The sequence below is a fragment of the Colobus angolensis genome, unplaced genomic scaffold (genome assembly GCF_000951035.1).
Source record: "Colobus angolensis palliatus isolate OR3802 unplaced genomic scaffold, Cang.pa_1.0 Scaffold43, whole genome shotgun sequence".
Lineage (NCBI taxonomy): Eukaryota > Metazoa > Chordata > Mammalia > Primates > Cercopithecidae > Colobus > Colobus angolensis.
Window position 1 is genome coordinate 2,192,896 of NW_012117710.1, and position 22,426 is coordinate 2,215,321.

General features: G+C 56.0%; 1 protein-coding gene across 5 annotated transcripts in view; it reads right to left on the reverse strand.

The window, feature by feature from the left end:
• MAD1L1 (MAD1 mitotic arrest deficient-like 1 (yeast)) overlaps window positions 1-22,426 on the reverse strand; it is a 416,346-nt gene that overhangs the window by 63,319 nt on the left and 330,601 nt on the right. For all 5 annotated transcript variants that reach the window (XM_011956957.1, XM_011956959.1, XM_011956961.1 and 2 more), the window contains one exon: window positions 19,437-19,627. In XM_011956957.1, the coding sequence (XP_011812347.1) occupies window positions 19,437-19,627 (191 nt within the window). The remainder of the gene's footprint in view (window positions 1-19,436; window positions 19,628-22,426) is intronic.

Below are 22,426 nucleotides of genomic sequence, written 5' to 3' on the forward strand. Positions count from 1 at the left end.
ATATATATATATATAAAGACACAAGTAGATTAAAAGATTAGAAATAGATATGATAGGTATATATAAATATTAAAATGGTAAGAAAGCAGGAGTGGCTATATTAATCTTACTCAAGTCAGACTTCAGAACAAGAATATTTCAGGGATGAAGACAGACACTGCATAATTATAATTACAATTGCAAGTGACCAAGAAGATATAACAATCTTAACTGTGTATGTACCCCAAAATAGGGATTAAAAATACAGGAAGCAAAACCTGATAGATCTGAAAGGAGAGAGATAAAAAAAATCAATAAAACTTAGAGTGATGAAGAAAAAAGAGACAATACATATTGCCAAAATCAGAAATGGAAGAAGGGATGGCACTACAGATACTACGGGTAATACAGGATAATAATGAATTATTATCAATGATTTTATGCCAATAAATTAGACAGTATACACAAAATGAGCAAAACTCAAGAAGATAAAAATGATCAAAACTGACTCAGAAAACATCTGAGTAGTCCCATATCTATTAAATAAATTAAATTCATAACTTAAAAAGCTTCCTACAAAGAAAATGCCAAGCCCAGACGACCTCACTAGTGAATTCTATCAGACATTTAGGGAAGAAATACCTCACACAAATTCTTCCAGAAAAAAGAGGAGGAAACCCTTCCCAATTCATTTTTGAGGCTAGCATCATCCTGATACCAAGGCAAACAAACACATTACAAGAAAAACTAAACCACAGATGAATATTGCACAAGATCATAGATGCAAAAATTCTCCCTAAAAATTACAAAATTGAATCTAGCAATCATATAAAAAGTGACCCAGTGGGGTTTATCCTAGGAATGTAAGGTTGGTTTAACATTTTAAAAAATCAACCAGTATTACTTACAATATCAACAGAATAAGAAAGTTCATATGATCATCTCAATAGACATAAAAAAAACTGACAAAATTCGACTCTTAGCAACTAGAACAAAAGGGAACTTTCTCAACCTGATAAATGATATCTATGAAAAACCCATATTTAACAGCATACTAATGTCAAAATACTGAATGCTTTCTCATTAGCATCAGAAACAAGGTGAAAATGTCCCCTCACCATTCTTATTTAGCATTGTACTGAAATTCCTAGCCAGTACTGAAGGGCAAGATAAGCAAATACAAGGCATAAAAGTTGAAAAGGAAGGCATAAAACTCTAACTTTATGTACATGATATAATGTCTATGTTGAAAATCCTAAAGAAACTACAAAAAATTCCTAGAACTAATAAGTAAATTCAGCAAGGTTACAGAATATGAGATCAATATATAAAAGCCAATTATTTCTACGTTAGGAATGAAACACTGGAAAATAAAAATTTTAAAGCACATTTACAAAAGCATGAAAACATGAACTAGTTAGAGCTAAGTATTTTAAAAATACACATAACCTGTATATTGGAAAATAAAAAACATTGCTGAGAGAAGGTAAAGACCTATATAAATAGAGAAATATATCATTTCCATGGATTGGAACACAATATCGTGAGAATGTCAATTCTTCCCAGTCAGGCACAGTGGCTCATGCCTGTATTAGAGGTGGTTGGATTGCCTGAGATCAGGAATTTTGAGACCAGCCTTGCCAACATGGTGAAACCCTGTCTCTACTAAAAATACAAAAATTCGCTGGGTATGGTGGCAGGTGCCTGTAATCCTAGCTACTTGGGAGGCTGAGGCAGCAGAATTGCTTCAACCCCAGAGGCAGAGCTTGCAGTGAGCCGAGATCGCATCATTGCACTCCAGCCTGGGCGAGAAGAGTGAGACTTTGTCTCCAAAAAAAAAAAAAAAAAAAATGCCAATTCTTCCCAAATTGATCTACAGATTGAATATAATCCAAATCAAAGTCCTAGTAGGCTTTTTTGTAGAAGTTGACAGGCGAATTCCAAAATTTATGTGGATCTAGAATAGCTCTAATTTTGAAAAAGAACAAAATTGGAGGACTTACGTTACTTGACTTTGAGACTTACTATAAAGCTGCAGTATTCAAGACAGTAGCACAAGATCACCTGAATGGAACAGAGAGTTCAGAAACAGAACCACACATAAGGCGAACTGATTTTCAACAAAAGTACCAAGGTAATTCAATCAGGAAGGGATAGTCCTTTAAACAAGAGTTGCTGGAATAGGCCAACTAGGACTCGCCACAACTCCTACAGGAGTGACAGGTGAGAGCCAGACACACCTTCTGTATCCCCACAGTGGTCCTAATCAGCAGCCCTCAAACCTGGGCTGATGACATCCATGTTTCCTGGGAGCCTGCCAATACCTGGGTTCCTGGATCCTACCTGCGGTGACCCAGGCTGGGCAGACGCGGCCACAGGCAGCTTTGGGAAGCCCTGCACCAGGTCATGACGTCTCTGCAGGGCCCCCAGAAGCCGAGGCTGTCCTGGTTAGGGGAGCTGGGGAGCTGCTGGGACCTCCCCGCAAAGCCCAAACTTGAGGAAAGATGGAGCCTTGGGAGGAAGGGAGGCCACTAGACACAGTGATGACAAAGGGCCATGGCCAGGCGGCCCCAAAGTCCTCCCCTCCTTGAGCCTCCTGGCCTTTCCCCGCTCACTACAAACAGACTTCCTGCAGTCACAGCGGGCCCTCAATTTGGCAAACCCGCATGCGTTCCATCTCAGGGGCTCCACACCAAACCCCAGAAGGATGCTCACACACAATCTTCACTGTCATTTCCAAAGCAAGAGGAAGTACAGTATGGTCAGCAGAAAGCACCCAGTCCCTGAAGGCAGGCGAGCTGCAGGGTGTCCTGGTCACTCACAGGACTCTGTGGAGGCAGGGGTCTCACTGCTGATGGGGAGCCTGGGATCCAGAGAACAGATGGAACTGAGAGACGAATGAGCTGGTAACAGCCCCGTCTTCCTCCCTGCTCCCTGGCCAGGCCACAGCAGCCCCATGGTTCAGCTCAGGAGTGGAGCCTGGAGCCTGGAGCCTGGAGCCTGGAGCCTGGAGGGGAGTCTGGGCTGCAGAGCTGAGCTGACAGAGGGCTCTCCAGGTGGGATGCCTGGTTCTTGGCTCAGACCCCGTCTAACTGCAGAACCTTAGGCAAACCAGGGCCCCAGTGTGCCGATCTCGGTAAGACGGAGACAGGAACTGTTCTGCCACATACATGGGGTTTCGTTAAGATTATGAGCCATGACCAAGTCCTCCCAGCTCTGTGGTCTCAGAATCACACCAGATGAGCCAAGTCTCATTCGCTGAAGTATTATATGGCTGAAATAGATGCAAAACAACTCAAATATGGGTTTAAATGGTCACGCACTTGAATTAACCCATTTATGCCTAGTGTTCCATTATTGGAACGTTAAGCTTGTGGGAGTTATTTATATCCTGCTGTTCAAGGTCATCGCCAAGGTCTGATTTTTCACAAAAAAATTTGCAACCGCCAGCATAAATGGGTTAATAATTTATCCAATTAATTAATTTTATCCAAACTAATAATCAATCTACGAGGAACCTAAAGAGGTAGCCAGAGAAAGATTTGTGTTGACAGATGATTGCTAAGATACTTTGTTACACAGTGAAAGATAAATCAACAGGTGAGTAAATACAAAGAGGAGCAGGCTAAACATCCTACAACAAGGAAATATTTTAAGTAAATTACGGCACGACCACGAAATAGCACATTATGCAACCATTAAACACCACCACCGAGGAAATATTTAATTGAGCATAAAATGCTCATGACACAGTATCAAAGGAACAGAGCAGGAAACAAAACGATCTTTTGCAGCCCTGATTTCATCAGGAAACAGACATGGAGATGTGGGGATGCAGAGGTGGCGGGAAGGCAGCAGACACAGCCCGAGGCCCGTGGTGCCCCCACCCCGACTCCGGGTGATAGATGACGAGCCACTGGCATCTTCTCCTACATACTTCATTAAGCCATGAGGAATTCTCTATGCGGATATGAAGAATACTCTGATTTTGGTGAGCAGTCCTGTGTTGCCGGTGCCAGGGTAGAAGGGTGATCTAAGCCAGAGGCTTGCCCACATCCTCGGGCCCCACAACTGGCGACCTCCCCTGCACCATCTCTAAGGGACTGAGAATCACTCCGAGCCTCCACCTGCTTGAACTTGGTGGTGGGCAGACACCGTTCACCATGCACATCCATCAGCAAGGTCTGTGGCTGGGGTCAGGGCACGAGATGAGGAGCGGCAGCCTTGGGAGGGCAGAGCTCACCTTACTGCAAGTACCCCACCCTGCCTGGAGGCCCACACCCCGGGATGCCTCAGGAGGTGAATGTGCTGGGCAGAGGGCACCTGGGAGATGCCAGCACATGTGAACATAGCTGCTTGGACGTCCTGAACCACAGCTGAAGCAACAAGATGGGATGTGAAGTCAGCATGTGTTGAAAGCAATTCCACTCTCAATTCAGGGAATCCAGAGAGGCAAATTCAAATTAAACTGTCTGTGTAGACCTCATTGCTCCAGTGCGAGATGGGAAGGCTCCAGAAGAGCCTGTGAATGGCCTTGCCTACCTGTCAGGGAGAGGGGGAAGAGGTGAGGGGCAGGCTGGCCATGTTTTTGACATTGCTCTGGCTGGAGCCTCCCAGGGACTGCTGGGGTGGCCTTGTCAGTTAACCACTTCCTGGCAGCACCACCCATGGCCACAGGGTCCTGCTCACGGCCCTTCCTCAGCCAGGCCTGGAGCGTGAGCACCTCTGAGGATGCCACACACCTGTGCAGCGAGCAGGAAGGCTGCCGGGTGGGCATGATATGGGCTCTGGCCACTGCCCTGCCACGGGCCCGCTGCATGGCCCCTGGCACCCCTTCCCACTGCTGGGGTCCACACCCAGGCCTGCCTCCATCACCAGGGCAGCTGTGACTCTGATCCCGGGTCGGTGCTGAGGTGAGAAGACACTGGCAGTTTTACTCCTTTAGAAATCTATGTAGAGAACTGAAGTCTTGAGAAACACCAAACCCTGCACCACAAATGGCCCCAGGAACCAGCTCCTTAACACCAAACCTCCTGTCACAAACGGCCCCAGGAACCAGCTCCTTAACACCAAACGTCCTGTCACTAACGGCCCCAGGAACCAGCTCCTTAACACCAAAACTCATGTCACAAATGGCCCCAGGAACCAGCTCCTTAACACCAAACCTCCTGTCACAAACGGCCCCAGGAACCAGCTCCTTAACACCAAACCTCCTGTCACAAATGGCCCCAGGAACCAGCTCCTTAACACCAAAACTCAGGTCACAAACGGCCCCAGGTACCCAAACCACCAAACTGTGAATCACAAATGTCCACCCCACCCCCACCATGAGCCTCTTAACACCGGAATCCTGATTCACAAACGATCCCTGGTATGTAGGAGCTCCTTAACGCCAAACCCGTGAATCACAAACGGCCTGGGTATGAGCTTCCTTTTCAGAGGCAGCAGTCTTTTCTGAATGCCTGGGGCCATGAGTCATGGGGAGGGCTGCCCACGCCAGCAGGATGCCCATTGCCATGGGAATCAGCCCAGCTCCCCACTGGCTGCTGCCTGAAGGCCAAGCTCCAGTGTCCTGGAAACCCTTGCTCTGACTTCAACTTCAGCTTCAGCACCAGGGAACGGACAGCTCCCTGACCTCTGACGTCTCCAACCTCCTTAGGCACAATCCACACAAAACACTTCTGCCCTGCCCAGGGCAGCAGAGAGGGTGCCCTGGCCTGGGTCACGAGGCCCAAGGCCTGATTTCATGGAAGTCGAGGCAGAGGGTGCGGGTCCAGGCTCAGAGGGCAGTGTGCGTGCCCCAAGCCGTATTAAAAGGAAGCCACCAGGTGTCTCCATTACCCAGACAAGTTTCAAACCAGATACCAACTCCCAGCTCAGAGTTCCAGGACTCAACCTGAGGCAAGAGCCTTGAGTGAAGCTAAATCTGACCTATAGGCAGGCCCTGACACATGGTCAGGCCGGGGAGCCTCCTGGATACCCGGGCTAGGAGAACCACATGCAGCAGAAGGAAGCCTGGAGGAGGAGCCGCAGGTCCCGTGCTGCACTACCAGCCAGGGACTCCCCTGCATCTGACTGCTCGATCCTCACAACCACACCAGGGCGAGCAGCTCATTCGAGAGCACGTGGCCAACAGGAGGCAGCACTGGGACTGAAAGCCAAGGTTGGCCCCTGGGCCAGCCTCCACTTGGGGCAGGGCCAGTGGCCAGGAGGTAGACAGCTGAGGCATGCATGGCGTTTGGTGGCACAGCCCTGCTCGCAGCTGCCCTGGCCGAAGAGACATGGCCACCCACCCTCACACCTGGGCGCCCAAGAGCACGTCCCTGGCCACCCACCCATGGACCCCAATCATCCACCGGTACACCCCTAGCCAACCACCCACATGTCCGGGCAACCACCAGCTCCCCTGCCTCTGGCTTGGGAAGCCTCCAGCTGCGTCCCAGGCCTCGATGCTCTCAAGGAGCAATGTGTCAGGGGCCTAGCTGGGATTCCCCAGCGTGTGGAGGCCCTGAGACCGTCCTGCTGACCTTCCCTCGGCCCGAACTCCCATTGCATCTTCCTGCTTCTCGGCCCAATCACTGCCGAACTTCATTTCCATTCCAAAATGTCACCAGGCCTGAGAGACGACTGAGAGTGGCCTGGTGAGACAGCCTGAGAGGGGCTGGGCAGCAGGGGAGTTGTCTGAGTGGGTGGAGGAGGACCCCCGGTCTGACGTGGGAGGACTGTGTGGAGCGGACCACACCTGCACCCTGGGGCCCCCAGCCCAGGCCTCCTGTCTGGTGTTCCACAGGTCAGAGCCCTAGGGGCAGCCTAAGCCACAGCAGGGAGGGCACAGCGCCCTCAGACACAGGCGGAGCGGGCCGTGGGGCAAGGGGGCAGCGGGCAATCTGCAGTGTGGAGCAGCTGCTCTGGGACACAGTGTGGTGGAGTGCACCCCTCATGTCACCCTCTGGAAACAGGCAGAGGTCATCTCAGCTTTAGAATTGGGGATCACTGGGCATGAAATTACCTGTGTTGGTCAAAACCCATACATGTGCATGGTGAGCACACTTCAACAACCTAAGTACTTAGTCATCACCACTGGACCCAAGGCAGGGGCCCAGGAGCAGAGGCCACGTGGTGGAGTCATAGCAGGACGGGGGAAGAGAAAGGACCTTGCTGCTCCAGCTTCAGTGATGGCTCCAGGTCCCTGTGCGGACGTCCCCACACACGGACACTACTTTCAAGGAACCAGTCTCAGGAACCACTCCCTGCCCAGAGCTCCATGAAGGGCTGCCTCTCACGTGCCCTCTGCCCACACCATAGTGTCCCTCTCTCAGGTCCTTTGTTCTCAGTCTATCCCCAAAAACCTGTGTCCCAGCTCTGCCTGGAGAAAGATGGAGAGGGCTTAATGAGGGCTTTGAAGCTCAAACGCACAGCAGTGAGCATCAGGCGGAGGCCGGTACACTCAGACAGGAGAGAAATCCAGGGGGCTGGGCTGCAGGGGTGTGGGGGCCACAGGGGTGCGGTCGGGAGGGCAGATTCCAGGTCAATGTGTGATATGCGGAGTTGTCCCACGGTGGGCCACTGCAGCTCCTGCTTCCTAAGTGGCCCTGCAGGGTACGGGCTCCTGAATGCCCGGCCTTCAACCCCCTGATTCCATCCACCGATGGCTAAGAGCTGTTGCCATGACAACCCCAAGGTGCCCACTCACCTGACCCCCCCGCAGCTCTGGCTGCTGCTCTGTGCAGCAGAGGCAGATCCCCGAGGGTTCGGCAGCCCAGCACCCAGAGCCTCTCCCTGTCTTGGCCCTTCCAGTCCTGTCTCTCTTCCTCCAGCCTGGCTCCTGGATCGGGTGGGCCCACTCCTCAGCAGAGGAGTGAGGAAGATGGAACAGGGCAGGCAGACACCCCAGCAGGAACCCCCGCCCGGCATCTCTGGCCCCAGACCTGGGGGCCACATGCCTGGCTTCCCATTCTATGCCCCCAGCAGCCTCCTCTTTCTCCATGAGGTCCTACTGCCTCCACCCCAGGATTGACCCACCTGGGCCCTCACCAGCTCTCATCCCAGATTAGGGCAGCCTCATCCCAGTGACCTGTAGAGACCCGTGGGCACGTTTACCTTCCCGTCAGCCCAGGAGTGCTGTGAGGGCCAGGTTCACTTCTGGGCACCTGGCGGCCAGCTCTGGGCCTGGAACGGCATAGGGCTAGTCACTAAGAGGCTTGTCCTCTGGGGGTAAGTGCCCCTCCCAGAGCCTGGAGTCCTGAGTCCTGATCTGTGCAAGATCAGTGCACGGGAGATGGGGGGCTGCCAGATGTGCCTGCTTATCCACAAGCCTGCTTCAGAAGGAAAGAACAGGGCAGCTACCAAGGTCACGTCTACACCCACGGGCAGCAAAGTGGATGCTTCATCTGAGAGGGATAAATCCTGTGCAAATCTCAGCCTGTGTCAACACGCCCCAGCTGGACAGCAGGTCCTTGATTCACGAGTTGACACCACTGCACAGGCTCGGTGACAAGAATGGGCAGCTGAGTGGGAGAGCACGGTGGTACAGGTGGGAGAGGGTCCGCCTGGGGCTTGCACACTATACTGTATCTGCAAACAGGCGTGTGGGCGTGTGCGAGTTCTTTGCTTTCAACACTTCCAGGGCAGCAGGGGTCAGCGAAACCCTGGGCCAGCCTGGTGGGAAGAAGGGTCTGGACCTGAGCCTGGGACCTGGGTGACCCTAGGTAGGCCCTGCTCTGCTGGTGCCAGCCATGGCCGAGCACATGGCACTGTGTGCAAACAGGCAGAGACCTGCTGCAGGGCTGGGGCAGCAGCTGAGGAGTGCACACAGGTCTGTGGCCCTGGTCCTGCACCCTTCCTGGCCCAGGCCAGCAGCTCCCTGGGGCCAGCTGGGGTGTGGAGCCAGACTCCAGCAGGTGGTGCCGGGAGCTGTTTGTCTCACACAGTCCTGCCCCACAGGTCCCTGGTGAGAAGGCTTCAGGGCTGTCAGTGACCGCATAGCAGAGGTGGGGAGGACAGGAAGGAGACTCCACATCTCTCTTTTCTAACATGGCAGTTTGCATACTGTGTGTCTTCACAGCCCTTGAAACACTCACTTGGACTGGGGGGACTCTGGCAGGGACCACACTGCCCAACTCCCTTTCTCTCCCTGCCCCTGGATCCAGATCACGGAAGCAGGTGTCACGTGGGATGCCCGAGAGAGACAGAGGCCAACCATGAGAATGTGTGTGCAGGTGTGCATGTATGTGGCTGCCTGCGCATGTGTGAGCATGCGCGCGTGTGATGTGTGGCTGCCTGTGCATGCGTGTGTGAGCATGCATGCATGTGGGTGGCTGTGCATGCATTGTGTGAGCATGCACGTGTGTGGTGTGTGGCTGCCCGTGCATGTGTGTGTGAGCATGTGTGCATGTGGGTGGCTGTGCATGTGTGTGCATGTGTGTGCATGCATGTGTGTGGTGTGGCTGCTTGTGCATGTGTGTGAGCATGCATGTATGTGGGTGGTTGTGCATGTGTGGGCATGTGTGTGCATGCATGTGCATGCAGGCGCATGGGTGGCTGTGCATGTGTGTGCATGTATGTGGTGTGTAACTGCCTGTACATACGTGTGTGAGCATGCATGCATGTGGGGGCTGTGCATGCGTGGGCCTGTGTTTGTGTCCATGTGTCAGTGGTATCGTGTGTGAGGCCAGTGTGAGGTCCAGGCCTAGGACAGGAGAGGTTGACCTGCTCCTCCCGCAACCACCCTGCAGTTCTCACTGATGAGCCCCGAAAGCTTCTGCGATGCACTCGCTGACCTGCAGCTCTTTGTGGCCTGAAGTCAGCAGACAGTGGCTGGGATCCACTCAGGGCCATGTGGCAGGCATACAGGGTCCCCAACGTGCCTGGCACTTGTAGACGTACTGGTCAAGGGCACTGTCACCACGACCCTCAGGCAGATGCAATGATCCAGGCCCTCATAAAAGAAGACAAGGCTTGAGGAGGTGAAGCCATGTGTCCAGGTCCTGCGGCTGGCAGAAGCAGGTGACAACCACAGCAAGGCAGCTCTGGCCTGGGTCCCGCCCCTCCCACTCCCTGATGGGGGTTGACCAGCAGCGACACTGCCAAAGACCACCTCCATTCAGCAAACACTTGTGCAAGGCCACAGATGCTGGAGTGGCTGGGGGATGGTGTGGTTGGTGTGCCCAGAAAAGGTGGCATCCTCACAGCCACTCTCACCATTTTCCTGGCCTCTGTACTGCTAGGGCCCCTCAGGAGGACTCTGCCAGCGCTGGACCCCAGGCCAGGCTCAGCCCAGGGGCTCCACAGCAGCCTGGCCACACATCCCGAGCCTGGTCAGGGCCAAGCCTGGACGGGTGGTTCTGAAAACACTCTCCCCGCGTGGAGCCGCCCCTGCACCATCTCTGACGTTCCCTGCAACGCAAGGAGATGCTTCACGGAAGTCACAGGCTCAGCCACGCAGCCTCCGCAGGCTCACCCAGCCAGGCCCTTGGAGCGACACGCATCTTCCCCCTGGGCTGACTCACGCAGGGCCTGTGTAGTGTGCCCCCTGCAGGCTCCAGGTTATGGCAAGACGCTTGCTGCTGTCAGCTGAGCCTGCCATGTTTGTGGCTCAGCCCTTCCTCACCTTCCGAGCCAGCATAGTGGCTCCAGGTCCAGCTAATTCCTTCCCCTCACCCCACCCAGGCAGAGGACCAGCCCCCCATGAGACTCCAAAGCTCAGAGCTGGGGAGGTCTGCTGCTACAGCTCGTCAGGGTCCACAGCAACAGCTGGGCTCTAGGCCCCAGACTGGCGATGTCCTGAAGGCCGCCCATCCCCAGGGCTGCAAAGGCAGCTGGGAGGTGGAGCTGCCTCCACTCTCAAGACACACAGGACCCGGGCCTTCTTGGCCCCTCTCTATGGTAGGAATGGAGAATCGTCTCCAGGGAGGGGCACGTATCCCCGGGAGGGTCTCACCCCTGGACCACACGCTCTGCCTGGTGTGGGTATGGTGGGCTCGGATCCCCGGGAGGGTCTCGCCCCTGGACCACGTGCTGTGGTGTGGGTACTGTTGGTTTGTTCCTGACAAGTCTCATATTGAAATGGGATCCCCACTGTTGGAGGTGTGGCCTACAGGGAGGAGGTGTCTGGGTCACGGGGTAACAGGCCTCACCCACGGCCTGGTACTGCCTTTGAGGGAACTAGTGAGGTCTCTTTGTTCCCATGAGAGCTGGTTGTTAGAAGGAGCCTGGCACCCCACCCCCTTGGCCTCCTGCCATGAGATCTCTGCCCACGTGGGCAGTTCCTCTTCCCCTCCTGCCATGAGTGGATGCAGCCTGAGACCCTCACCAAATGTACACATACTTTTGAACTTTGCAGCCACCAGAATTGTGAGCCAAACACACTCCCGGTTTCTAGAAACCACCCAGCCTCAGATATTCCTTTATAGCAACGTAACGGGCAAAGACACCAGGCAAGCCCATCCTGCCAGTTTCCACGGAGGCCCAGCGCTGTGCCGGCCACTGCAGGTGTGTGGGGGAGAGGAGGAGGGAGACACGAGGAAGGAGGGAACCCTGAAACACCGAGGCCACCTGTGCTGTGTTATCAGCTCGCCATCGCTCAGCACCTGAGAAGTGGGCTCACGGGCTCTACTTTGTACTTGGGGAGCTGAGGCCAGAAGTCATTTTCCAGGGCCAACCTGCATCCGTAGAGGAGTCTGGACCCTGCCGGATGCCCACGTTCTCATTTTTCCTGGGGACGCGCACAGCCTTCCTGTCTGGCAGTTCTGCAGTCCATGCAACAGTGAGAATGAGGGACCCCGGCGGATTCAGACAGACACCAACAGCGGGCTCCATGCGGGACCCTGGCGGGATCAGACAGCAGCGGGCTCTGTGCGGGACCCTGGCGGGATAAGCAGACGCCAGCAGCGGGCTCTGCGCCACCTCCCCCCTACCCTGCCTCCTAACCTCCCCCAGCCGAGGTCTGGCAGGCGCAGCAACGATGAGCAGGGGGAAAGAAGGGTGCATAGAAACACCATCCCGGGCCGGCACAAAGATTAGGGGCGCGGGGCTATTTCTGCTTCCTAGGAAGGCTGCTGTACAAAAACATTTTTCTATAGCTGTACACTGTGCTTGTGCTCTAAGCTAAGTGTTACACAAAAAAAATTTTTAAAGGCTAGGCACGGTGGCTCAGGCCTGTAATCCCAGTACTTTGGGAGGCCGAGGCAGGAGGATCACGAGGTCAGGAGATTGAGACCATCCTGGCCAACATGGTGAAACCTCGTCTCTACTAAAAGTACGAAAAAATTAGCTATGTGTGGTGGCACATGCTTGTAATCCCAGATACTCGGGGGGCTGAGGCAGGAGAATTGCTTGAACTCGGGAGGCAGAAGTTGTAGTGAGCCGTGATCATGCAAAGGCACTCCAGCTTGGTGACAGAGCATGCTAGCCTCCATCTCTAAATACGTACATACATACACAAAATTTGAAAATTTGTAAACTCAAAAAGTTACAGCAAAATTTATTATTATTATTATTATTATTATTATTATTAGAGATGGGATCTCACTCTGTCACCCAGGCTAGAGTGCAGTGTTGCGATCATAGTTCACTGCAGCCTCTAACTCCTGGGGCTCAAGCAATTCTTCCGCCTCAGCCTCTGGAGTAGCTGGGACTATTGGCAGACACCACCACGCCTGGCTAAGTTTGAAATATTTTGTAGACACAGGGTCTTGCTATGTTGCCAAGGCTGGTCTTGAACTCCTGGGCTCAAGAGATCCACCCACTTCAGCCTCCCCAAATGCTAGGATTACAGGCATAGGCCACTGTGCCCAGCCATTCATTTATCATTGAAGAAAGAAAAACATTTTTAAGAATTGAGTGTAGCCTAAGTGGTACAGCGTTTATAAAGTCTTCAGTTGTGCACAGTAATGTCCGAGGCCTTCACACTCACTCACCACCATTCACCGGCTTGCCCAGAGCACCTGCCAGCCCTGTGAGCTCCGTTCACTGTGATGCAGGTGCACCACCTTCCACCCTTCATACGTCATGTCTACAGCACCTTTTCCATATTTAGACACGTGCAGACAGGCAGATGCTTAGCACTGTGCCACGGCGGCCTACTGCATTCAGCACGGTCATGAGCTGCACACTTTTGCAGCTTGGCAGCAGCACGCTAGGCCGTACGGCCCAGGGGTACGAGAGGCCGTGCGGCCTAGGGGTGCGGGAGGCTGCACGGCCCAGGCTTGTGTAAGTCACTCTAGGAAGTTCCCGCAGAGACAACACTGCCCAACAGCACATTCCTCAGCATGCATCCCTGTCATCCAGCGAAGTGAGACTGTATTAAGACTTACACATACACACACAGGTGAATGCTGAGTATCCCCTACTGGAAATGCTCGGGACCAAGTGTCTGGGATCTCCGGTTTTTCCGGCTGTTAGAATATCTGTATTACGTGACTACTGGTTGAATAAGCATCTTATGCAAATATTCATCCCTAATCTGAAAATCCGGTATCGGAAACGCTCCATTAAGCGTTTCCTTTGAGCGACAGATCCACAATCAAAAAGCTGTGGATTTTGGAACATTTCCGATTTCAGGTTTTCGAATCGGGGAGGCTGGACCTGTATACCTTTCCCCCTCATCCATACAACACACCCGGCAGGTCGACATCGCCACAGATCTGCTATGCTCAATGGTGAAGTCACACACGGTGGTGGTGCTGGGTTTGCGCAGTTCTCCAATCTGTGCCGTCCACGCCTCTGGCCCTGACGCCCACCCTGCAGGCCTCTGAGCCGGGGAAGGCCCCAGGCAGCAAGGAACGAGGAGCCTGCTGGAACCAGTGTGTCTCCTGGACCCCAGAAGTTCACGGTTTTGCCCCAAACTGCATTTGCTCCGTGCCCCTGGCCTGGTCAATCCACTTCTTACCATCAAGGAGGCTTCCTTCCCTGGGTCTTAAGAGGGGAAAAGGGAGGTGGGGAGAATTCCGTGAGAACCACTGGGAGGAGTGCAGCCAGGATGGAGGGACCAGGAGCTGAGCCTCCCTCCCTCCAGGCCCAGGCAGGGTATGGCCTTCCCAGAAGATCTAGGGACTCTGGAATCTCTGTCTCCTCTCGGGAGGGAGAGGAGCAGAGGCAGCAGGTTCCCGCTGGGAAGAGCTGGAGCTGAGATTTGCCTGCCTTTCCCCCAAACGGCAGCCTGGGCAGGCAGCTCCCTCCACCCACGCAGCAACAAGAGGCTTGGTCCTGGCTGGGATGGGAAGCCCTGTTCTCCTCGGCAAAGCGGTGGGGACGGTGTGGCAAACCCTCAATTATCCCAGCACACATCTGTGGAACCCGCTCGACTGGAAACAGGCTTGGCTATTTCTAACTCCGTCTGCAGCCCCCTTTCTGCCAGAAGAATCATTTGGGGTAAAATCAGATAAAATGAATGATGTGGCCAGGAGGCTGGGGTTTGGCGAGATCTCTTAGGAACACAGAAGCCACGTATGCCAGCTCCTAGGTGGGGCGGGGCGGGGCAGGGGGCCTATCTCCCTGCTCTCTCTGCCCTCCCACACTGGCCTCTGCCCTCCGTGGCCCTATCTCAGGAGGGCAGCTCGGGGCAGACCCTTCTGGGTGCACCTCGTCATGCTCAGTGCCCTGGGGGTGCCTTTCTGAAGCCAGGAGACCAGGGTCAGGGCCCCTAGGGAGCACCCAGATCACGTTCCTCATGAGACTGGGAAACTGAGTCTCACAGGAGCGCAGTGGCCTCGCCAAGGCTGCACACCAGGGTCAGGAGCTGGCCAGGACAAGGTGACTCCAGAGTGTCTCTTATCTCTCCTCTGGACAATGGAGACCGGGGCCACCGCTGCATGGCCCCGACGAGTCAGTGACCATCTGCAGGCAGAGGTGCCAACATGAGCCCTGGCCCTACAGGTTGGCTGCTGTCTGTTCGCTGTTTATCTCTTCCCTTTTTCTCCCCTGGAACCTGTTTTTCTGTCTGTCTGGCAGAGCCCTAGAGTGCCCTCTCCATAAGCCAGGCCCCGAGCTGGGGGCGTGGGGCAGCCGTGAACAGCACAAGTGCCTCTCCTGTCACCAAGCTTGGTGTCCTGGGTACAAAGGAGGCAGGAATGACAGGTGGATGGGGCAGGAACAACGCTGGTCTCCTGGTCAGAGCTCCTGCCAGAGGACTCGGCAGCTCTTGGCACCCAAGGGGGAGGATTTCTCAGGAGGCCGAAGGCCTCACCCAATGAAGGGCAGCTCGGAGGACTCGGGAAGTAGGCTCACAGGGAGCCTTTGAAAGCTTGAGCGTTGCAGGTCGTCCAGAGGGTCTGCAGGGACCAGGACACCGAGTGAGGGCCAGCAGAGCTATCCTGTGGCTCTGGGGATGGCAGGCAGGGTTGCAGGATCACAGCTCTGGGAGAAGCACGGGTGCACCATGGGCTGGAGCTGAACTAGCCAACAGGGATCCCGGTGCAACATGATCGCTCTACAGGTGACACTTATAAGACTCGCCTCCTACAGCCTCTGAAGTGAGCCGCAGTTACTTCCACTCAACAGGTGAGGAGACTGAGACTCGGGGAGGTGAGGCTGTGTGTCCAGTGTCAGCCCTCATGAACATGCTCTAGAAGCCCAGATCCTTCGAGCAGGAGATCCCTCCACGTCAATCAGATGGGGCGCAGGAAGGTCTGGGAGGCCCCAGCCCTTCAAAGAGGGGAGGGGGTGAGTGGGGTGCTGGGCACAGCTGCCAGCAGGGCACGTGGGCTGGGCAGGAGAGAATGTGGAGTGGGAGGAGGAGCGGAGAGGGAGGAGGAAGAGCAGGAGGAGAGGGTGGGGGTTGGGTGAGGCCAGGGGAAAGAGGCTGTGAAAGGAAGCCTGGGAGAGAAATGGAGCAAGAAGCATCTTTAAAAGCCAGGCACCCAGCAGTGGGGAGAAACACAGGAGGGGCAAGCTTAGGCTCCCTGGGGACCCTCAAGGGACAACTAACCCAACAGAATAAAACTTCTGGCAGTTGCCTGTCAGGAAAAACACAAAGTGGCAGGTGTTCTAGGAGGGGAGCCAGCAGAAGAAGGGGTCCCACGTCTGAGGAACCCAAGAGGGCTTCCTGGAGAAGGTGTCTACAAGCGAGCTGGGCCCAGATGAAGAGGACGGAGCCGGTGGGCCTTGGTGCTGGGGTTCCAGGGAGAAACGCAGGCACAAGTTGGCAGCTTCTGCCTGCGGGGACTTCACTGCTCAGAAACGAAAATGATGGACCAAGGTGGGGTCTCGGCAACCATGACGGGAGTGCCAGGAACGTGGCCCCACTTACTCCTGCGGGTCAGACGTAACTGTGCCTGCTTTACAGACGAGGCAGAGGCCCAGCCGGCACCCCGCTGGCAACAGCAGTGCTTGGGCACCAGCCCACACGCTCACCTCAGTCACCCCCTGGCCTGGGTTGCCCAGAGATTCCCCTGCCAGGCCCACCCCAGAGCTCTCAGCCCTGCCTGCAAACACCAACTTGTAAAGCCCTTCCATCCTTTTCTTAATCTCCCCGATCCTGTGAGCTTCAAGCATGAAAACACAGTGCATGTCACACATGGGGAAAGCGGGTAAGCTGAAAGCAACCTTGTTCCCTGACACTGTCCACCTGTGCGAACCCCCGGGACAGGGCCCAGAGCAGGCGTGGTGGGCAGCCGGGAGGGTGGCGAGCAGGGCCACTGTGGGCACCAGGCCTTGCTGGTGGAGCGCTGGGCCAGTGGCCCGTCTGTCCTTCCGGAGGCGGCTGCCTCAGCTCCGTGGCTCCTGACCCAGCACAGCCAGCCCTCACAGGGCCTGCAAAGACGTATTCGTGCAGGCCTTGGGCCAGGACAGGCTGTGGTCCAGAAGGTCAGGCCAGGCCTGTCACTGGAAAGAAGGGATAGCAAGGGCTGGAGGATGGGCAGTGAGAGGGTGGCCTGGGAGGGCGCCAAGGCTCCAGATCACAAGGGTCTAGGAAGGGAGGCGGGACACCCGGCAAGAGCTGCAGGACCCAGGCCAGATCCCTGAAGGAACCGTGGCTCCTCAGGGCGAGCCAGGCCTCCTGTACACTGTGTGTCCTTTAGGCCTGGGGCGAGCAGGACTGGTGAGCTGGCCAGCTCCTGGGCTCTCTGCTGCCTGCCTCCTCCTCCTGGGGCCCACTTCCTGCCTCTCCCTGACCTCAGGAGCCTGGGGGCTAAGAGGGCTCCAAGGCAGGGAGGAGGGCAGGGGTTCCCGCACAAGGATGTGGGGGCTGAAGGTCCGGCCACTGGCAAGCTGAGGCCAGTCCAAGCCTTCTGCTATCAACATCCTGCCATGGCCGGGGTCCTGGGGGCGGAATGAGGGCCGAGGGAGCTGAGATGCTGGCTCGAGCAGGAAGAGCGGCAGGGCCCGTGCTCGAGGGTATGACGGGGATGGACCTGGTGTCCAGCAAACCTGAGGACACCGGGCAGGGGTGCGCTTCAGAAGCCCGCACAGTGCTGACAGGGGCCAAGGAACTACTTGCTAACGGGGTTTTTTAAAAGTAACACAGGAGCACACACAATGGAACCCCAGGATCCTGAGTTCCCAGGTGTAAATGAACATGCCTACATACGTGCCTAGGTATAGAACACCAAAAGGGAACACGGCAAAGCGGGACGGCGGCTGCCTTTCGCGGGAGGATGACGACTGGCTTGCTTCCCTCTTTGGAATTTCCGACACTCTAAATAGAAAACACTGCGGAAGGTGCCCCAAGGTTCCGCTGGAGTTGGTCTTCCTAAGATCATCGCTTCAACTACAGCACACGCAGGGATCCGGGGAAACGCCGCCTCTTAATTTGTAAATGTTGATGTAACGAGTGATGTGTTAAGTGATGACGGTTTGGGATACGCCTTTTTTTTTTTTTTTTTTGAGACGGAGTTTCACTCTGCCGCCCAGGCTGGAGTGCAGTGGCCGGATCTCAGCTCACTGCAAGTTCCGCCTCCCGGGTTCACGCCATTCTCCTGCCTCAGCCTCCCGAGTAGCTGGGACTACAGGCGCCCGCCACGTCGCCCGGCTAGTTTTTTGGATTTTTAGTAGAGACGGGGTTTCACCATGTTAGCCAGGATGGTCTCGATCTCCTGACCTCGTGATCCGCCCGTCTCGGCCTCCCAAAGTGCTGGGATTACAGGCTTGAGCCACCGCGCCCGGCCAAGGATACGCCTTTATTAATACTAATCATTTTCAAAACCCACGGAATTTCTATAATGCATTAAACACCTCTGTGAATTATTCAAAGTATACAGAATTATACAAAAGCGAAGAAGTACATTTCTGATAGCTTATTTAAAGACTTGGTGTGTTTTTATTATTCAAAGGTTTGAGACTTGCATGAGTGCAGAAATGGATGAATGTGATCTGAGAAGCAGGAAATCCAGAAGGAACGCAGAGCAAGCCCAGCGCAGGGCCCCAGAGCGGCGCAGGCTGTGAAGACAGGCGGGTTGTGCAGGAGGAGGAGGAACAGCCAGGCTCAGGCTAAATCAGACAGGCAGCGGCTCGCTGCTGTGAGAGGCTGGCGGACATGCGTAGGCCGCACCGGGTACAGCCTTTATACAAATTAAAGTTGGTTTTTGGTTCTATAAAGACGCGCAGAGGCTGCAGACTGCAGGCGGTTTAGACGCCCGTTCCAGACCATAGCAGTCCCAGGTGGGGCCCGTCTCTGCCCGTCATGATCTCCCACAGCCACCGCCCCCTCCAACCTTCCTGAAGCAGCCACATGCCAAGACGGGGCCGCAAGGCCTCACCAGGGCCACAATGCCACGCCAGGCCGACGGCACCATCTTCACAAACGGCAGGTTAGCTCACTGGGGCAGTGACAAACAAGCCGTTGTCACCCCGGGTTTCCAGCTGCTGGAGGTCCACGTGGGGCCACCTCCACCCTGAGGGTCAACATGTAACACCTCGATTTCTGCTACCGGACCCTGCTCACCCAAGGACTCTTCATGTCCACAATGGTGGACCCAGTCCTGCTTCACCAGCAAACCAGAAGAGCGCCTGCTGGCTCACAGGACGAGGGTGTGGAGACGCAGCCGGCTCTCCTTTCCTCTTCTAGTCTGTCTACCTCGCCTTGCGCTGGCCTCTGGCTGCTGTCCCGCCGTGCAGCCTGGCGGCTTAGAAGGCGCCCCTGCCCCGGCCCCACGTGGACTTCAGTCCTCCCCAGGCGCTGCTGCCGCTGAACACACTGACACATGCCTGCGGCCACAGGCCTTATGGAACGAAGCCCAAGTTGCAACAGACAGAGGCTGAGAAAGTCAAGGGAGCGGCCCAGGGCCTTCTACACTCACAGGGTCCAGGGCTGCAAAGCCACATAGGGTTGGCCCAAGGCTGAGAAGCCTCAGGGGGTGAAGCCTCAGGAGGTGAAGCCTCAGGATAGCCCAGTGTACCTCCTTCCCGCCTGGCCCTCCACACCATCCCCTTCGCAAAGCTGCTCCTTTGCCGAGGGCTACGGTCGTATCTCCCCGTGAGAGGAGACAGAGAGCTAGAGGGCAGTCACACACAGGACCCACCTTGAAGATGAGGCAGTCGCCCGGGTGCTCGGCGTACAGCGAAGTCAGCCGGTACTGGTTCTCCGTGGTGATGTCGATCTGGTAGCCGGTGAGCGTGTAGCAGGCCTTGCGGAACTCCTGGATCTTGGTCTGGAAAACCTCCTTGAGCCGCTGGTTCTTCAGCTCGGCGCTCTCCACCTGCTTCTTCAGCTCTGCGGGAGGGAGGGAAGGAGACAGTGAATGCAGCACCCCGCCGGAGGGGTGGGGAACCAGGAGCAGCCAGGGCAGGGAGGAAGCTGAGTACAGGCGGGAGTGGCGGCTGCCCAGAGACACAGGAGGCCCCCGTGTCACACCAGCCAGCCTCCATTGGCACGCAGGAGGGAACGAGAGTGAGGGGTGAGCTGATAAAGGCTGATCCTCTGGTGGTGGTGGTAATAAAGTTACTGCATTAAGAACGGTAACTCTGAGAGCCAGACTACGAGCAACCCGGGAGGGACCAGCCCTCAGCCAACAGAATGACGACACCTGGAGCCACCCGGTCACTGCCAGGAAGCCGCAGGATCAGGCATGACTCAGGGGCACACCTGCCCCAACGCTCCAGCGACTGAGGCGAGAACCTGAAGAGTAGCTGCTGCTGAGGATGTGGGTCCCAAAGGGAAGGCCTGGGCCGCCACACCACCCAGCGATGCTGACCATCTGTTCCCAGGCTGCTGCCTGGGTCCTTTCTGGGGTTGGACGCCTTTCCCGCAGGAGCCAGCACCGAGAAACAGGCAGGCAGGCAGGCAGGAAGCCACCTGGACATTCCGGATCCTACTGCCCCGGGGCTTTACCTGCCAGCCACCTCTGAGGCCAGGCCACTCGTGAGATGAGAGCCGGCACCCCCAGGCCCACTGTCCCCAACATGGCTCTAAGTGACCATTCAGGGTACAGTCCTGTGCCCCGCCCCCCGCCGCCAGGGTTTACGGTTGCTTGGGGAGGAACTACTGAGCAGAGCCATCAGGAGGATAACCGCGATTATCTTGAATCTTCTCACCCGAAAGGCCTTCCAAGTAATTAAGCCTCGATTTATCCCCACCGTTAATTCTTAGGACTGGCTCCACTTAGACGCACACAGAGCCGTCCCCTAGGCCGGGTGCTTCCCAGCGTGCTGTCTGGAGCTGGCGCTGTGGAGCCCTCCAGGGGCCTGGGACCGCTCCAGGCGGGTCCAGAAGCCCGCTGGACCCTATCCTGCAGGTCACAGAAGCTGGGCCAGCTGCCAGCCTCCCTCCACTACGAGGGACTGGATCACAGGACTGGTGTAGGCACCCATATCCAGGCACAGGATGGTCAGCTCCCTAGCTGGGCTGGGAAAGAGGACATTGAAGTCAACCACAGCCACAAGGTTGGAGAGAACAAGGGTTTCAATCCCAGGCAGTGCCCGGGGGAAGGCTGGTCCTGAGTTAGAGATGAGTCTGACGGCCCCAGGACAGGTGTGGGGTCCCCCACAGCCCACTCTGGGGGAATGTGAGGAAAGGTACACGTGTGAGTGCCTGCTGGCCAGGTCACAGCGAGTGAGAGAGGGGCTGCCGGGGAGTTTGTGCACAGTGGCCAGAAGAGGCTCTGATGGGCCAGTTTAAGGCAGACGATGCAGTCCAGGTTGCTTCCTGGAGATGATCAGGGACAGGGGAGCCAAGTGCAAACGAGAAGCCCTCAAGTCTACAGAGGAAGACGGAGAATGTGGGAGGGGCCGCGGGTCCAGCTCGGCTCTGCCTCCTTGACCTGTGACCCCGAACCTACCCCTTCACCCCATCTCCCAGGTCCTCTGTCTGCAACACGGACACAGGCAGGCAGCTGCCTTCAGAGGCGGTAGGCCAGATCACGCACTGGAGGCCACTGCCAAGAGTGCAGGGCCGCTGGGCACCCCCAATGGCGTGAGCTCAGTCGAGCAGCCCGTTCCGTGTGCAGATGCACTCACCGCCTGGCTGTGACAGCTACGAACATGATCCAATCCCCAATTCACACACGAGGACACTCAGGCTCACAGAGATTCGCCGCTTGGCTGCAAGAGCAAGGGCGCTGCTTGCCATGGGTTCTGGAAGGAGCAGCAGTGCAGGGCCCCTGTTAGCGGCATCCGGATGTCAGGGACTGGGAGGAGACAGGGCCTGTACCACCGCGGGCCTGTCAGCAGAGGGGCCCTGGTGCCCGTCCACCTGTGGGATGGCAGCATCGGCACTGATTCGGCCCTTGCCCCGACCTGGCCTCCTCCCTCCGTGGCCGGCAAAGACGGCCCTGGGGGACGTTGTTATTCCACAGCCCCGCCCCTCTGGCAGGAAGAGGCCCGGGGCCCTTAATGAATCAGGCCACGAAATCTGAAGGTTAATTGGCAGCTCTGACCCCAATATTCTTCCCTGCGTCCCTCAGCTGATCCTCCTGAAGACGGGGCCGTCAGTAGCAGGAGTTCCCACGTGCGGAAGGAAGAACGCAGAGACCATGTTTCAGAGGCCATATTTCACCCTAACACGGCCCATGCTGCCTTTGATAGATCTCAGACGTCCAAAGGGGAAGAATTAGATTTTGGTAATAAATGCAGCCTGACCTTAGAGGAGGAAAGAGCCCTGTTTTCCGATAGACCTCAAAGCTGCCTGTGCCGCTCACAGACCTCTGGAAGCTCCGGAGCTCCGGGCTGCATGGCCCACCCATGGCAGGTTGGCATGAGGTCCCAGGGTGAGGAAGGTGGTGTGTGGGGCCCCCTCTCAGAGGTGAGACCACCACCCATGCGGCTGGGAGCAGCAGGGGCCGCCGCATTCACTCCTGGGGCCACTCTTGCCCTCTGACAGCCAAACTCAGGGCCCTGGAGGGGAAGGGTCCATCCTCCATGCCACACAGACCCTCGGAAGCAAGGGGTCCTGACCCTGGTCTCCAGTCCGGGTAGGGAACGGTCCGTCTTCCATGCCACACAGACCCACGGAAGCGAGGGGCCCTGACCCCGGTCTCCAGTCCGGGTAGGGAAGGGTCCGTCTTCCATGCCACAC